This window comes from Heterodontus francisci, chromosome 36 (genome assembly GCF_036365525.1).
Source record: "Heterodontus francisci isolate sHetFra1 chromosome 36, sHetFra1.hap1, whole genome shotgun sequence".
Classification (NCBI taxonomy): domain Eukaryota; kingdom Metazoa; phylum Chordata; class Chondrichthyes; order Heterodontiformes; family Heterodontidae; genus Heterodontus; species Heterodontus francisci.
This window is the reverse complement of record NC_090406.1, coordinates 9,689,726-9,707,974: the sequence shown is the minus strand read 5'-3', so window position 1 is coordinate 9,707,974 and position 18,249 is coordinate 9,689,726. Positions and strand designations below refer to the sequence as shown.

Below are 18,249 nucleotides of genomic sequence, written 5' to 3'. Positions count from 1 at the left end.
CTTGAGTTCCGTTCTTTTGTCCATGTTTGAACCAAGGCTGTAATGAGGTCAGGAGCTGCGTGGCCCTGGCGGAACCCAAACTGAGCATCACTGAGCAGGTTATTATTAAGCAAGTGCTGCTTGATGGCACTGTTGATGACACCTTCCATCACTTTACTGATGATTGAGAGTAGACTGATGGGGCAGTAGTTGGCCGGGTTGGACTCGTCCTGTTTTTCCTGTATAGGACAAGAATTAATAAATGTTATGATTCTCAACCATCTCTATGCAAATAAAGCTTCATGCTTTAAAAAAAAACTCATGTAGTATGACAAAATTATCTTGTGTTATTTTAGGAATGTTTAAGACGCTCAACTAATGTAAATGTAATGACATTTGCAAACACAGAAAATGATTAAACCTCCAGGGCTATGCCCAACCAGAATTGGCAATAAAAACAGATAATGTTAGAAATAGTTTGCAGGTTAGGCAGCATTTGTGGAAAGAGAAACAAAGTTAATGTTCAGGTCCATGAACTTTCATCAGAATATCATTAACGTGAAATGTTAACTCTATTTATCTCGCCACAAATACTGCGAGACCTGCTGAGTAGTCCAGCGTTTTCTGTTTTTATCTCAGACTTCCAGCAGCCACAGTACTTTGCTCTTGGCAACCTTAGGCTTCCTTCTAGTTCTACTGAATATGGACTGTGAGGGTGGAAAAATAGGGATCACATAAAACACAAATAAAAAAAGCTAGATCCTGCCAGTGCCACCCACATCCCAGTGAAAGAATAACAGCTGAAGAAACAAAAGGTGTGAATGGTAGGATTCTGAAAAGCTGCCAGCTTGAAGGAAAACCAGGCGTAAAACCAAAGTTTCAAATAGAAAACAGTTCTTCTATCAGTTGTGTCAGAATGCCAACCAGGAACTGCACCTTTAATAGGGTTCCCCACCCTCCCCCAAGCATTACACACAGGGCAAAGAATTCAGACCGGAACTATTATTCTCCCCTTATGCTGGCCGGTCGGAAACATTTCATTGTGACCAGCTGCTTGAACGCAGGTGAAAATAACGACACAAGCAGCGTTAAGATCAATTATTTCGCAGATGAAACCTTAATCCTCCTTGTTTTTCAATTTCGAATTTAAGTGAATACGGAACTGAAATAGGCCGCTGTTAATTCATTTAATAAACGGGGAATGAGAGGCGCGGGGGCATGTTTTTCCGGGTGCCCCCCAAGAGTGGGCGAGTGCATCTGTGATTGACGTGGGAACGGACCAATCATCCGCCAGACCCGGCTTTCCGGTGCCATTGACCAGCCAATCAGCGCACACATCCGGTGCTGTCAGCTGGGGGAGCGTCAGGTCATTGAGAAGAGGGGCTGAGGGGCAGTGAGCAGTTTGACTGTGGGAGGCATCACCATGTCGGTGGCTTCCTGAGTGTAAAAGATATTTAAGGTGGGTGGGTCTTATAGTTATATTCAGTTTAAATCACTGAAAGTGATTAAATGCAGGTACAACAAGCAATTAGGAAGGCAGATGGTATGTTGGCCTTTATTACAAAGGGATTGGCGTATAAGAGTGAGTAAGTCTTACTGTAATTATACAGGTCATTGGGAGGCCACACCTGGAGTGCTGTGTACAGTTTTGGTCTCCTTATTTATGGAAGGACATACTGACCTCGAGGGATTGCAATGAAGATTCCCTGGACTGACTGATATGATGGCGGGGATTGAGTAGACTCACCAGAGTTCAGAAGAAAGAGAGATGTTCTCCATTGAAACATATAAAAGTCTTAGAGGGCTCAACAGGGTAGATGCTGGGAGGATGTTCCCCTGGCTGGAGAGTCTACAACTAGAGGTTATTGTCTCAGAATATGGGATTGGCCATTTAGGGCTGAGATGAGGAGTGATTTCTTCATTTAAAGGGTTGTGCATCTTTGGAATTCTCTACCCCAGGATTAATACTTTCATTGAGTATATTCAAGTCAGAGATTGATAGATTATTGTTACCAAGGGAATTAAGGCATAAGGGGATAGTGCGGGAAGGTGGAGTTGAGGTAGATCAGCCGTGATCTTATTGAATGTTGGAGCAGGCTCGGAGGGCTGGATGGCCTTCTCCTGCTCCTGTTTCTCTTGCTCTGTGGGTAGATTAGGTACAAGAGTTACTGATGTATGAACAAGCAGGGTATCGGAGGCTTTTTGAGTTTAACTTATTGAAGAACTTTTTGGGACAGTGGCAGGTACCTCAGATAAGTATAAGAACTATCGGTTTACATTGGCATTGCCATATCTGAATGGGGTGATAAGCCAGTCTGTGCGTTTTAAATTTTTAAATATATTTTTCCATTTTCCTCCACTTCTGTAGGTGGTGAAGCATGATGGTGAATTCAACCCATGACTGTTGTCAAACCTCCAGTGGTTGTACTTAGTGTGTGTGAGCCTAGTAAGTATTGACAGCCTGTTTGACTGTGGGAAGATCATAATGTGCACATATGCTTATATCCCAGAAGGGGCCACTGAATAGCAATTAGCAGCTGGAACCCCAGCAGTTTGATCAATAATCGTGGCTAATGATCTGGAGACTTGAGTTCAGATCCCACCTTTTGCATTGGGAAATTTTAAAATCACAAATAAATCTGTAATTAAAAAAACAGTTTCAGTAATGGTGACCATGAAACTACCTTTCTGTTGTAAAAACCCATCTGGTTCACCAATGTCCTTTTTAGGAAATGAAATCTACTGCCCTTGACAGGTCTGAGCTATATATGTGTCCAGACCCACGACAATATGCTTGAGTCTTAACTGCCCTCTGAAATGGCCAAGCAAGCCACGCAATTTTCGAGAAGGAAACTCATCACCACCTTCTCCAGGGCTGTTAACGATGGGTAATAAGCAACACCACATCCCTGTGACTGAATTTTTTTAAAAAGCCGTAACCCATCAGGATATACTTGTTAATCTCCAATTTAGTTATTGTTTGCAATAGATGTGACTGAAATCAGTTGCGTGATCCCATTATGCCACCCTCCCACCAGAAGTCAGTAGCTGATGTGTCAACAGAAACTTTACCAGCATAAGTTTAAAAATTGTAGTCAGGAAAGAAACTGATTGATGTCACAAATTTGTTTCTCCTTAGTTACGATGAATCTGGAGGCATTCACAGGACATCTAAGAGGTGGTTTAACGGGACTGTTCTGACCTTTTGAGGAAAGAAAAGATGGGAGAGAAGTGAAGTCGATGGTGTAATTGAATAATTTTCTTTAAAAAATCGAACACTTTCATCTCTTGTGCCTCTGAACCCACTTATCTGAAAGCTGCTACCTCTTCACTCTCTGATTTGAAGATGAATATTTTGGTGATTAAACTCCTCTGCATGGTTGGGGTTTTCATCCTGATGATGTTGGGCTCCCTGTTGCCCGTTCGAATGGTCCAAGTCGACTATGAGAAAGCGCATAGGTCCAAGAAGGTGCTCTCACTTTGCAGTTCGTTTGGTGGAGGAGTATTTCTGGCTACCTGTTTCAATGCTTTGTTGCCAGTTGTAAGGGAAAAGGTGAGGACTGTCTGCTTGTTAATTGTCATTGATGGCAAGAGCAGGAGAAAAATGTATAAAGGGTTGGTCGGGAATATTTGCGAGCCAAAATTCATTGATTTAAACCTTGACAAATCCTGGAAATGCTTTGATTAAACTCTTGGAAAACCTGCTGTAACATTATGGTTCACATCTAAAACTAGAGTCATCTAATGGTTGGACTGGTGCCTTTATGTGCTGGATACAATATCAGGGATTCAAAATTGTTTTCTTTACGCATGTTTGGAATGAGTTTGGTGATGAGGTTCCCATTTTGAGCCTTAACAGATGAGCAGTAAATGCATTGCTTTGTTTAGGAACATGGAATGGTTACAGCACAGTAGGTGTCCATTCGGCCCGTTGTGCCTGTGCTGGCTCTCTGCAAGAGCAACTCAACAAGTCCCACTCTCCTGTCCTTTCACCGTAGCCCTGCAATTTTTTTCTGTCTTCAGGTGCTTATCCAATTCTCTTCTGAAAGCCACGATTGCATCTGCCTCCACCATACTGTCAGGCAGCACATTCCAAATCCTAAGCAGTTGCTGCATAAAACAAAGTTTTTTTTCTTTCTCAATTCGCTGTTGATTTTTTTTTTTTGTCAATCACCTTAAATTGGTGTCCCCTGGTTCTCGTCCCTTCCACCAATGGGAACAGTTTCTCTCTATCTACTCTGTCTAGACCCTTCTCCTAAGGAGAACAACCCCAGCTTCTCCAATTTATCCACGTAACTGAAGTCGCTCATTCCTAAAACCATTCTTGTAAATCATTTCTGAACCGTCTCTAAAGCCTTCACATCCTTCTTAAAGTGTGGTATCCAGAATTGGACACGATATTCCAGTTGAGGCCAAACCAAGTGTTTTATAAAGGTTCATCTTAACTTCCTTGCTTTTGTACTCTATGCCTTTATTTATAAAGCCCAGGGTCCCATATGCCTTTTTAAACACTTTTTCAACCTGCCCTGCCACCTTCAACGATTTGTGCTTGTATATACCCAGGTCTCTCTCTGTTCCTGCACTCCCTTTAGAATTGCACCCTTCAGTTTATATTGCCTCCTTGTTCTTCTTACCAAAATGTATCACCTCACACTTCTCTGCAATGTATCATCCAGTCAACCAGCTATGTCCTCTGAAGTCTATCACTGTCTTCCTCACAGTTCACAATACTTCCAAGTTTTATGTCATCTGCAAATTTTGGAATTGTGCCCTGGACACCCAAGTCTAGGTCATTAATGTATAAATAGTCATTTGGTAGTACAGAACATAAGTATTTCTGAAAACAGAGACATTTTGTCAAAGCTTTTCGTCTGGCACTTATCAACACTCTCTTCTCATACAGTATAAATTTGTTGCTTTCCCTTACATTGGTATTCTTGCGAATTCTGTTAGTGCAAGACAAAAAGCTTTGACAAAATGTCTCTGTTTTCAGCAATACTCATTAATGTATATCAAGAACAGTAGTATATACATTTTCTCTAGTCAGTTCACCACTCCTCTCTGCTTCCTGTCACTCAGCCAACTTCCTATCCATGCTGCTACTGTCCCTTTTATTGCTTCAGCTTTGCTGGCAAGCCTATTATGTGGTACTTTATCAGAGGCCTTTTGGAAATTCATGTACACATTAACTGCATCACCCTCATCAAAAAAAACTTGAGCAAGTTAGTTAAACACAATTTTCCCTTAACAAATCCATGCTGGCTTGCCTGAATTAATCCACATTTGTCCAAGTGACTATAAATTTCTCAAAGTCTTTCCTCCACTGAGGTTAAACTGACTGGCCTATATTCACTGGGTTTATCCTTACACACTTTTTGAACCATGGTGTAACATTTGCAATTTTCCAGTCCTCTGGCAGCATCCATGTATCTAAGGAGGATTGGAATATTATGGCCAGTAAGTCAGCAATTCTCTCTTACTTCCCGTCTGGTCCTGGTGACTTATCAACTTTTAAATGCAGCCAGCCTTTCTATTACCTCTTCTTTATCATTTTTAGTCCATCCAGTGTCTCAACTACCTCCTCTTTTCACTATGACTTTGGCAGCATCTTCCTTGGTAAAGACAGATGCAAAGTACACATTTTGTACCTCAGCCATGCCCTCTGCCTCCATGTGTAGATCCCCTTTTTGGACTGGAATAGACCCTACCCTTCCTCTTACTACCATTTGACTATTTATATGCTTATAGAAGACTTTTAGATTCCCATTTATATTAGCTGATAGTCTCTTCTCATGCTCTCTCTTGGCCTCTCTTAGTTCCTTTTTCACTTTCCCTCTGAGCTTTCTGCATCAGCCTAGTTCTCACTTGTATTATCCACCTGACGTGTCATATGCACCCTTTTTCAGCTTCAGGTTGCTTAGCAGGAAGATTGGTTCGCACCCAGTCTTGCTGGTGCTGGAAGGTGCAAACAGCCTTAGAATTTGTTTTAGGAACAGGATGAGGCCATTCAGCCCCTTGAGCCTCGTCTGCCATTCAATTAGATCATAGCTCTATTTACCCACCCTCGCTCCATATTCCTTGTAACTCTTACTGAACAAAAATGTAGCGATCTCAGTCTTCAACATTTCAATTGTCCCAGGACCCTCAGTCTTTTGCAGGGAGAGAATTCCAGATTTCTACAACCTTTGTGTGAAGAAGTGCTTTGTGATTTCCCTTCTGAATGGCCTGGTTGTAATTGTATCCCCTTATTCTTGATTTGCTCACCAAGGAAACAGTTTCTCTTCATCTACCCAATCAGATCCTTTTTTAACATTTTAAACATCATGATCTGATCACGCATCAATATTATATATGCAAGGGAGTACAAGCCAAGTTTATGGATTTAACTCTGGTGCCTGTACCCTAACTTGCACCGAGTCACAGAATCACAGAATGATACAGTGCAGAAGAGGCCCTTCGGCCCATCGAGTCTGCACCAATGCATTAAAGACACCTAACCTGTCCACTTAATCCCATTTGCCAGCACTTGGCCCATAGCCTTGAATGTTATGATGTGCCAAGTGTTCATCCAGGTACTTTTTAAAGGATGTGAGGCAACCCACCTCTACCACCCTCCCAGGCAGGGCATTCCAGACCATCACCACCCTCTGGGTAAAAAAGTTGTTCCTCAAATCCCCCTTAAACCTCCTGCCCCTCACCTTAAACTTGTAACCCCTCGTAACTGACCCTTCAACTAACGGGAACAGCTGCTCCCTATCCACCCTGTCCATGCCCCTCATAATCTTGTACACCTCGATCAGGTCACTCCTCAGTCTTCTCTGCTCCAGCGAAAACAACCCAAGCCTATCCAACCTCTCTTCATAGCTTAAATGTTCCATCCCAGGCAACATCCTGGTGAATCGCCTCTGCACCCCCTCCAATGCAATCACATCCTTCCTATAATGTGGCGACCAGAATTGCACAGAGTACTCCAGCTGTGGCCTTACCAAAGTTCTGTACAACTCCAACATGACCTCCCTGCTTTTGTAATCTATGCCTCGATTGATAAAAGCAAGTGTCCCATATGCCTTTTTCGCCACCCTTTTAACCTGCCCTTCTGCCTTCAGAGATCTATGGACAAACACGCCAAGGTCCCTTTGTTCCTTGGAACTTCCCAGTGTCAGGCCATTCATTGAATACTTCCGTGTCACATTACTCCTTCCAAAGTGTATCACCTCTCACTTTTCAGCATTAAATTCCATCTGCCACTTTTCTGCCCATTTGACCATCCTGTCTATATCTTCCTGTAACCTAAGACACTCCACCTCACTGTTAACCACTCGGCCAATCTTTGTGTCATCCGCGAACTTACTGATCCTACCCCCCACATAGTCATCTATATCATTTATATAAATGACAAACTTGCTTTCTTAAGCTCCATCCTACACTTTCTGTACTCCACTAATGCTTCCATTGATTTGCTCTCCTTGTATTTGCTAAAAGCCTCTCTTTTCCTTCTCATCATGTTTCTGGTCATCCATGGTTCTCTGGGCTTATTGCTCCTACCTATTACCCTAGAGGGAACATGTTGGGCCTGTACCCTCCCCATTTCCTTTTTGAATGCTCCCCACTGCTCTTCTGTAGATTTCCCGACAAGTAACTCTTTCCAGTCTACCTTGGCCAGATCCTGCCTTATTTTACTAAAATTCGCTCTCCCCCAATCCAAAATCTTTTTTTGCAACTTGTCTATTTCTTTCTCCATAACAAGCTTAAATTGTACCATGTACCCTTCATCAGATGAAGGGTCACTGACCTGAAACGTTAACCCTGCTTCTCTCTCCACAGATGCTGCCAGATGTGCTGAGTATTTCCAGCATTTCTTGTTTTTATTTCAGATTTCTAGCATGTGCAGTGATTTGCTTTTTATTATTCCTTTGAAGCTCCTCACTATATTAAAAGTGCTGTATAAATGTAAGTTGTTATGAAACAGATCATCCTTTGAAGGTGAGCAGTGTTATTCACTAGCTGCTGGCGAGTTTTGGAGCTGTTTTGTTAACAGATTGTATTTGTACAGACGCAGGAAGTTGGTCAGACACTTGGCAGGAGGGATTGAGGAATGTTAGTAGTGACCTGTGTATTTTGTTTGCGCACTCTGCAATTGGCAAATGGATTGAAATAGTCTTTTCCAGTTCTGGATATTTATACATTCCCTGTGCTATGAAGGGTGCCTTCTGTTAGAGAGAAGATCTTTGTGACAGAACGAAATGAGATGAGGTTAAAACTCCTGTTGGGTGTAGTTAGTGCTTGGGGACAGAATACCTTGTACATTTTGCATGCTTCTGGGACATAAGATAGACCCAGGGTAAACCTCCATCTTCAACATTGTGGCAACGTCTCCCTAACTCCCAACCTGTACCACCGAGAAGGTCAAAGGCAGCAGGCGCATGCAAATCCCAACACCAGCAAGTTCCCCCTCCAAGTCACACACCATTCTGGCTTGGAAATATATTGGCCGTTCAACTGTCGCTGGGTCAAAATCCTGGAACTCACTACCTAATGATAGGAGCACTCTCAACACATGGACTGCAGCAGTTCAAGAAGGTGGCTCACCATCACCTTCTCAATGGCAATTAGGGATGGGCAATAAATGCCAAGCGATGCCCACATCTTATTAATGAATACATTTTTTAATAATGCTTTCGTCTCCAAGCAAAGCAAATCACTAATGGGCTTTTATCCGCTTCCATTGTCAGTTGTCCTTCTGGTTTCTCTGAGTGAGGCTGATGTGGTATCAGTCTGAAATACTGAAGAGTGGTTAGAATGTAGAACTTGCTACCACAAGGAATAGATGAGGCAAATAGCATAGAAGCACTTAAGGAGAAGCTGGATAAAAACATGAGGGAGAAAGGAATTGAAAGAATATGCTGATGGGGTGAGATGTAGAAGGATCATGTGGGGCATAGAGCAGTTGATCCAAATGGCCTGTTTCAGTGCTGTAAATTCTATGGAAGAGCGGTTGTGCATCGTGAATCCTGCAGCGAGTAACTCACCTGACTCCCCAAAGACGTCCACCATCTACAAGGCACAAGTCAGGAGTGTGATGGAATACTCCACTTGCCTGGATGGGTGCAGCTCCAACAACACTCAAGAAGCTCGACACCATCCAGAACAAAGCAGTCCGCTTGTTTGGTACCCCATCCACAAACATTCACTCCCCGCACCGCTGTCACACAGTGGCAGCAGTGTGTACCATCTACAAGATGCACTGCAGCAAGGCACCGTCTCCTTAGACACCACCTTCCAAACCCGCGACGTCAACCACCTAGAAGGACAAGGGGAGCAGATGCATGGAACAGCACCACCTGCAAGTTCCCCTCCAAGCCACACACCATCCTGACTTGGAACTATAATCGCTGTTCCTGCACTGTTGCTGGGTCAAAATCCTGGAACTCCCTTCCTAGCAGCACTGTTGGTGTACCTACACCCCAAGGACTGCAGTGGTTCAAGAAAGCAGCTCACCACCACCTTTTCAAGGGCAATTGGGGATGGGCAATAAATGCTGGCCTAGCCAGTGACACCCACATCCCAGGAACGAATAAAAAAAAAAAAAAAATTTGCAGTAAGTTAAAACTGATTTGAGAATACGTAAGCTTGCCCCTCGCAATCACCCAGGGAGAATAAAAACTGCATCCCATTGATTGGCACTGCAAGGCTGCAGAAGTGCAGGAGCAATTACCTAAAGTACAGTACCAACTAGTCTCCCAGAGCCTATTATCATCTGCGGCACACCTCTCAGTCAGAAGGCTGTCTACTCTGACAGTCGAGCACAAAAGTCTAGGCTGACGCTCCAGTGCAGTACGGCGGGAGTGCCGCCCCTGTTGAAGGTGCCGTCTTTCGGACAAGATATTAAACTGAGACCCGTCTGTCGCCTCTGATTGAATTTAAAAGATCCCATAGCACTACTTCAAAGAAGAGCAGGGGAATTCTCTGTGGTGTCCTCGCCAATATTTGTCCCTCAATCAACATCACAAAAATAGATTATCTGATATGACATTACAGTATTGACTACACTTCAAAAAAGTAATTCATTGGCTGTAAAGCGGTTTAAGATATCCAGTGGTCATAAAAGACACTATATAAATGCAAGTCTTTTTCTTTCTTTATCACATTTCTGTTTGTGGGAACTTGCAGTGCACAAATTGGCTGCTGCGTTTTCCACATTACAACAGTGGCGACACATCAATGTTCCCTCTAATTTTTTGTCCTAGAGTGTGGTCCCTTTAAAGTTTTTTTGCACGGCCGTGCACACTTGGTAATTTAAAGGGGCTGACTTGTATGCGGCCTGCGCGGGATCTTTCAGGTTGCTGTGCAACCACACAACTTGGAGGAAACAATGTACAGGTCAAAAGTACTTCATTGCCTGTGAAGTGCTTTTGGACGTCCTGAGGTTGTGAAAGGTGCTATATAAATGCAAGTTTTTATTTAAATTTCCTTTGATATAAAGTAGGCAGAATGCAACTCTGAGCAGGTGCAGATCTTGTATTGACTACATCTATAATTGTACATTGCATCACTCTAGGCCGTTGTCACAAAGCTCCATCATTAGAGGGAAACACCAGCCTCATTTATGCTACACTGTTCAGAGGCATGATGTAACTTGCCTTGAAAAACTAATAAAACCTTTGGGATCTGTTGCTGGATGCCCTCACTTAATCATCCTGTTTTCCTCAGGACACCAAAAGAATTGATACTAAGTATAGAAACCAATACAGTTCAAAATACTCAGTACCGACTGCAGGCTGTCGGGCTGAAAAAGGGTCAGTTTGAAAACGTGCCAGACAGGATTCCTCAACTTCGCCAGCTCCAGTCCTGAATGTGATGACTCTTACTTGGGTACAATTAATTTACCCTAACTGCTGTCCAGTATCGCTCCCTGGTGGCTATTACATGTATGCCCAGAGAGTGCCCCCCTCCCCCCTGTTACTTTCCCATCCCTCTTTCCCAAATCCTCCCATGCAATGTCATTTTCAGCATGGGATCACTAATTTGTAATCAGGAGTGTAAACACCGACAAACTTTTATTTTCCTTCCTCCTAGTCTAGGGGCACTGAAGCAAACTATATCTGCCTTACCAGCACTAGCTCGCATCAGCAAAGACGAGGAGTTGAACTTGAAACTCTCCCTGGTTCAATTATACCCTGACTTCACCAAATAAATCACCAGTGAACCTCAATTTCCATTTTTTAAAATAAAGAAGTAAAGGAAATTCTCACTGGGTATTTTTTCCAAAAAGTCGTCATAAATATTAGTTGCAAGGTGTGAAATGAACTGTCAAACATTTCGGAGTTTCTTGTGACTTGTCTTGTTCACTGCTTAATTTAAAACTTTGTCCTATAGATTGTTAACTTCCTGTTGCAGGTTCAAGAAGTTCTTACAAGCAGAAACATATCAACTGACTATCCGCTGGGTGAGACAACGATGATGGTTGGATTTTTCCTGACTATCTTTGTTGAGCAGTTGATTCTAACGTTTCGAAAGGAGAAGCCATCTTTCATTGACTTGGAGACGTTCAATGCTGGGTCAGAGGGCGGTAGTGATTCCGACTACGAGAGCCCCTTCATTTCACCGGGGCAAGGTCAAAGCAACCTGTACAGCCGCAGTTCCCACTTACATAGCCATTCCTTAAACATGTCCGAAGTGCCCCGCTCCAGCCTTTTGCGCTTGCTCAGTTTGGTATTTGCCCTGTCCGCCCACTCTGTGTTCGAGGGTTTGGCCCTGGGCCTGCAGGAGAAAGGAGCGAAGGTCATCAATCTGTTCATCGGAGTGGTGATCCACGAGACGCTGGCCGCTGTGGCACTGGGAGTGAGTATGGCGAGAGGAGGACTGCCAATGAAAGACGCACTGAAGCTGGCCCTGATGGTCAGCACAATGATACCAGCTGGGATAGGCATTGGAATGGGCATCCAGAGTGCAGACAGCTTCGGCAGTCAGATCGCCTCAGTTCTGCTGCAGGGTTTTGCCGCTGGGACCTTTTTGTTTGTCACTTTCTTCGAAATTCTGGTGAAGGAGTTTGAAGACAAGCACGACCGCCTTCTGAAAGTACTTTCTCTGATCCTGGGCTACGCGTTGCTGGCCGGGTTCGTCTTTCTAAAGTGGTAATGTTTTGCCTTGCACCACGATTTAAGGCCAGTTTAGACAGGGTGTATGAATATTTTTGCCAGTCACAGTTTTAATATTTTCTGACCTATCGTTGCATCTGTAGGTAGTAGGACAATAGCAATGTTGCTGTAAATATCTAACAGGATTTGTTTACTGCAAGTGTACTGTACAGAACTGGCACTGGCTTTACTTAGTGTATTGAGTGCCAGTAAGCAAAAGGAGTTTTAAAAAACAAACTTAAAACTATTGCACTATAATAATGTTGCAGTATATCTCGTGGTATTCTTAATTCATCCAAAATTGCTTCCATCAGTATGTCAGCCGAGTGTTATACAACTCGCACACCAGTTTCTCTGAAAAGGACTATCACTGCTGATTGTTATCACAGTTCAGTTGGGAATTTCACACTCCCATCATTTATATTTTACTGAGATCCTAGTGACAATGCTGCGGAATATGTATATGTGAGTACTGTATAAGGTTTAAGTTATTGCCGGGGTTTTTAAAGCATGGGCATTGAACTCCTAATGGACTGTAGTGGCATTTCTCTCCAGGGTTTCTTTTTGATAGTGTTGGATCCCATTAGTTTCACAAAGAGAGACGAAGTCCGACTGTAGCTTTAAGAAACTTTATTGCAGTACTTCTTGGTTACATCATCAGCAAAGCAAACAACAACAACACCTGGGCTCTTCTTGCCTCTCCTTTCCCCGCCTGAGCAGGGAAATCCAGCCTTTCTTACAGTTCTTCATACAAATCAGTAACACCCCCTTTATGTTCCCAATTGGTTTACAAACTTTGCAGTTTCTTGGTGTCATGGCCTGATTGGGGTACTGCCTTGTCACCTTCCCCTCTAGCAGTTTCTCATCCCCCCTATCTCCTTGGACCGTTAGGCTGATTGCTATACAATGGGCTACTATGAAGCAGCTTGCAGCTGTCCTGTTAGTTTTTGCTTGTTAGTCTACTTCTACTGATGAGCTGTCTATGCAGCCCTGAAACTAGTCAATTCTGATAAGCTGTCTCTGCAGCTCCGAGGTTAGTTTGTTAGTAGTACATGATTGATTAATTATTTCACCTTAAATGTCCCCATTATTATTCTGTCCCCACAATAGAATAGTCTTTTGGTCCAGTATGTTTCTCCAACTCTCCTTTAATAATAAAGGGGAGTACCAGTGTCAAAACTAATAAAATCGACAGGAATTATTTATTTTCCCCATTTTGCTACTAATCTCCTAGCAGGAAGGCCCCATGTTCTAACTCAAGCTTGTATTGAGCTAGCAGATGTCAGTCAGACTGGTGGTACAGTTGTAACACGTGGCCGGGACTAAGGAAGGAAAATTCCACCACAGTTCCAACTACTGATTCCCGATACCTATTAGAAAACACGTCCTTTTGTGGAAGTCGTGCGAGGACGGGACTGGGTTGGACTGTGATTTCCCTCCTCCTCCTCCTCCTCCTCCACCTGTGGTTAATAACCTGCTGGCACTTGCTGTCTAAGCCTTGAATGTGAAGAATAGCCGTCTAGATGAGATACTGGTTTGTTGGTAACTGCTCAATTGTGCCACAGCATCAGGATGGAGCAAAGTTGGTAGGGTGGGTTGGGTGGAGACAAAGAGAGAATAACTTCCTACTTTTGTCCTGCCTGTTTTTGAACCCTGTTACTTGTTTAAACAACCAGTGTCAATGGCCTCACGGAGGAAAACTGGATGGAAGGAGGCACTGACCCCAGCAGCGTCAAAGAATTGAATTAACTTTCACCCTCTAGGTTAATGTACTTTTTGTTAATTCAGCTCTTCTTATGTGATGCAGTGATTAACCTTGCCGAGCATCAGATTCAGTTCTGCTTTTTAATGCAGCTCGATGATGCTGTTGGGCTCTGTACATAGACTGCGTTAACTATTTGCCCCTGTGATGACAGTCAGGGGCCTGTAATTAGTTTCAGTCCCGCAGGGCTGAAGATGGGGAGAAAATGGCCAGGTTCTTGCTCCTGTAACACTCTCTAGTGACCTCTGCTGGAAATTTGTATATTAGGTGAGGACAGAATCGAACTTTGGTCTGCTGTGATGCTGTCAACACTTCCAAAGGATAGTAAAGCACTGTGTAGGCGCACAAACAAAGGACAGCCTCTTCAGAGTGAGGTACTGGGGAGCATCCAGTGCCTGTAAAAACATGCACCAGCAGTCGGCAAAATAAAGTGTTGCTTGTAACTTTTTTTTTTATCACGAGGTTACTGCTGATGATTTTTGCTTTTCTAAACAGTAGGAGCTGTACAGGAAATAGTGCTGTCAGATGTGGCAGGAATTCCTTGTGTGCTTTGAAAAGCACCGGAAGGACACGGTTTCCTGTGGATGGGATTGGCAGAAGATGCATAGAGTGTAATTGCCCTCTTGGGGCAAAGGTTGTTGCCTAAGTAGCACCTCATCCTGGTGAGCAGGAGCAGTTTGTTGCTGTCTGTGAATTCCTGGAACATCTCAGTAAGTGGTTAAGAAATGGTCCATTTCCTCCAGCATCATCAGCCTGAGAAACACTCATCCTGATGTATTTTACTTCCTCCACTTTCTTCCCAGAAGGCACTGACTCTTGCTGAGGTACAGTTCCACAGGGCGTGCCAACCTGTACCTCACTCAAGTGACTTACCTTCCCTTGTGAGTCTGGAGCATGTGTGTGGGTAGGCCATTTTTCAGGAAGGAAGAGAATGCCATTGTGAAATAGTATGCCACTTGCAAGCACCTGAGTAGATTTGGGGCTCATTGACATAGAAGGTGTTGGAACTATATTACTGTAATATATAATGTATTTTGCTCAATCATTTTATTGTAGAATATGTTTTACACCCTATCAGAGCAAATTATGGGACCTTAGTCACATTTTAAATGGAGTGTGCTAACTGAAGTAGTATGAGATAGAAGTGTGGAGTAACAAGTCGCTTCATTATTCATACTGAAACAATTCAGTTAGAGAAGCTGAAATGTTGTAAGCTGGTGCAGAAATGTTAACCTATCCTTCAGACAATATTAAAATATATTTGCATCGTGCTCTTGCAATTTTAAAGCAATATGTACGTCAAGCACTTTGAGACATTTGAGACGTAACAAAGTGTGTGTCAATGCAGTATCGTCAGGGAGCACTTACTGTAAACTGATTTTGACAGATTTATATTATTTATCTTTTTCTTTTAATAGAGGTTTGGCAGCATCTTCACATCTGGTGAAGAACCATGATATTGGGTTATTTATTTGTGTTAAGTTCAGTTCTCGAGCGGAGCTGTACGAAACTGGTATTTATTTAATAAGATATAAGATATAATGCTGTTTTTTGGGCTCATATTCTTTTGTAGGTTGTACTTGAGTTGAGGTGCACTTTCTTTGCTGTGATGTTCACTGATTTGTGTCAACTCTGTTGGTAGCATATAAAACCATCAGTCTGCTTTGCTTTAAAGATTTTAGATCCCAATGTGGACTGAAAATGCGACTGTTCAGTTTGGCAGGAGGAGGAAGGACTGTGGATATTTAATTGCAACTTGTAACTATAAGATGGACTGAGTCTGTCATTAATGCAGTGGGTGTAGAATAGTCTGTCTGCTTTCCTGGTCAGGGTTTTTTATTTTCCCATTAAATGTTCAATATAGACAAGGAAGGTCCTCGGTTTGATCCCCATCTCTTCTGATTTGGATCAATAATAGAGCCACAAAACCACCAAAAATGGGCATGTTTGGGATATTAAAATGTAAAATATCTGAATTCCAACTCCAACATGCCCACTTCCCGCCTTTAACAATGCTGGGACAGTGAGGGTTTTAGGGAACAGACAACCAACCACTCCCAGGTAGCAGGTTGACAATTGAGACTGCGTGCCTCGTATTTAACCCCCATTTTTATATTTATCTCTGGCCAGTGAATTTTCTGGGTCTTGAGAAAATCAGCAGCTTCCCTCCCGACTGTTCTGATCTCCTCCTCCCTGCCCAGCCCTCGCTCTCGGAGGCTTCTGATCCCACCTCTTCGCTCCTTGTTGCAGCCAGGAAACGGAGACAAACAATGCTGATCGGGTCCTGCCATTAAATTTGGCAGACTGAATGGAAACCTGTTCTTCCATCTTTCCTGACCTCAAAGCAACGCCCCTGCTTAAAAAGTTGAAGAAATTTGTACCTGTTAGGTGCTATTTTAACAAACACAACGTTGCATTGAAATGAATATACAGAAAAAAAATCAAACCCCTGTACTCTTCAAACTGAACTTGTGGTTTTAAAGAGTATTTGTTTTGTTCTTTCCCTCCACCATCACAATTTTTTGGCTTTTTGTGCTGCTGTCGCACAAGAGTGCGAGCAATGCCATCCGCTAGCCCGACACTTGATCACCCTCTCGTAGAAGTCATGTGCCAGGCCTGCCTGTTCCTTGTACTTTCCCTGTCCCTCGTCTCTGAGGGTTTTATCAGGTCACAACCCAGATTTCAGATAGCCATAATATAAAAACAGAAAGTGCTGGAAATACTCAGCAGGTCTGGCAGCATTTGTGAAGAGAGGAACAGAGTTAACATTTCAAGTCTATATCCTTTCATCAGAATTGGGTCCAGTAGTTCCAGCACTTTATGTTCTTATTTCGGAGTTCCAACATCTACAGTATTTTGCTTTTGTTCCAGATGGTCGTGTCTTATTCCTTCCTAGGTAGTGTTGTCACTTTGCCAGTAATCTGCAGGAAAAATCACAATATGCATTCCTCGTGTGATATTCTTAATCGATCCCCTTACCTTGCTGTACTATTATCGGTGACAGACCTGCAACTGCCAGACCTGCTGCCTGTTTAGCATCACTGAAAATTCTCTGGCCATTGCCCAGTTTGGAAGGACAAAATCTGTAATTTCATAGCTTACGTGGACGTAGTATGAAAATTTGATGTATCTGTTATTACACATTACTGAAATTCTAGCGACTGGTGAAGCCTGTTAGTTTTCCACTTCTTCCAAACTGAATTGTCTCTTTCCAACTGACGAAATACAACATTGATTTTAATACCCACCGCCCCACTTTCTGGATGGAAGGAGCTGAGTGAAGGTAATTTGTGTGAAGTCAGATTAAGAGAACAAGATTATAAATTGACGACAACACACAGGCTAAACATTAAATTAAAAAGGAGCAGCTACTGGTTAATATGGTGAATACTCAGCAAAAAAGAAAGACATTATTGTAATTTAGAGTGTGAAACAGTATGGGTTTGAGATACGAAAGCGATGGGAAAAATGGTCACTCCAAGTCCCTAAAAGAAGATCGACAATTAGTTGTCATAATACAACTTGCAGGTCACAGGTGGTCCTCCATGGATGTCCTTCTCTGTGGGTCTCCATTCGTAGTCCAGTGTCTGGGATTTGTTGGAGCAGAGAAAAAATGTGCAGGCAGAGAAAGAGAAACTTGTAAAGAAAAATATAGTTTCTCAATAAATCATCAAGTGGCCTTCATGCAACTTACTACTTCGGATTGTGACTCCCAACAAACCAGAATACATCTGATCTAAGAGATGGGGCAAACTTCAAATGATTTTAAGGATTTTTTTTATTTCATGGCAAATGATCCTTAAAGTGCTTGGGGAGCTGGGCTAGGGAGGTGTGGAAAGTGATGAGATGTCTGATACCTACCTTGGAATAAAGCTGCCATTATGCAGCTTCTGATTGTCAGACCAGGGACTTTTCCAAAAACAGGCACTCGGCAGTGCTTGATTTGTTTAGCTCCATTTTCAATCAGTGCAGCAGACCTTGTGTGTGACAGAGCATGAACCTTTTTGTATACTGTACTCTGAATGTGTTGGGTAACATAATGTATTGTTTTGTAGAAATACTAACTTTTTAAATTGAACTATGGAGTATGTTGCAAACAATTAAAAAGTCATTCCAGAAATGATTGTATGTTCATGTTTTCAAATTTGTTTTAATTCTTTTAGGTGATCTTTCACTAGGGCTCAAACGTATCTGGTATTCGAATCTTCTCCATGATGTAAAATTAATGCATCAGTGATGGGTGTCTTTTTCCATGCAGTTTTTTTTTCGTCTTCTCCTGAATCAGCTGATTCATGGTGGGCTCCAGTTTCACAGGTGCTGGCGCCTCTTCCCTGATCCCTGGTTGATTCCCTCATGGACTTAGGTGGTCAA

General features: G+C 42.8%; 1 protein-coding gene across 2 annotated transcripts; it reads left to right on the top strand.

The window, feature by feature from the left end:
* The first annotated feature begins 1,097 nt into the window (after positions 1 to 1,097).
* Positions 1,098 to 18,010, top strand: LOC137351574 (zinc transporter ZIP3-like). 2 transcript variants are annotated; one of them, XM_068016133.1, is made up of 4 exons: positions 1,098 to 1,438; positions 2,348 to 2,425; positions 3,119 to 3,532; positions 11,377 to 18,010. In XM_068016133.1, exons 3-4 carry the CDS (start codon positions 3,326 to 3,328, stop codon positions 12,115 to 12,117), a joined length of 948 nt encoding a protein of 315 aa, XP_067872234.1. In that variant the 5' UTR covers positions 1,098 to 1,438; positions 2,348 to 2,425; positions 3,119 to 3,325; the 3' UTR covers positions 12,118 to 18,010. The 2 variants fall into 2 exon arrangements, with proteins under 2 accessions (XP_067872234.1, XP_067872235.1); XM_068016134.1 differs by lacking the exon at positions 1,098 to 1,438 and adding an exon at positions 1,462 to 2,222.
* The last annotated feature ends 239 nt before the right edge of the window (positions 18,011 to 18,249 follow it).

Bases quoted from the DNA above. Each gene is read 5' to 3' on its own strand.
- LOC137351574 (XM_068016133.1), top strand. From the start codon at position 3,326: ATGAATATTTTGGTGATTAAACTCCTCTGCATGGTTGGGGTTTTCATC. The intron at 3,533-11,376 runs GTGAGGACTGTC...TTCCTGTTGCAG, and splicing joins TGCCAGTTGTAAGGGAAAAG to GTTCAAGAAGTTCTTACAAG.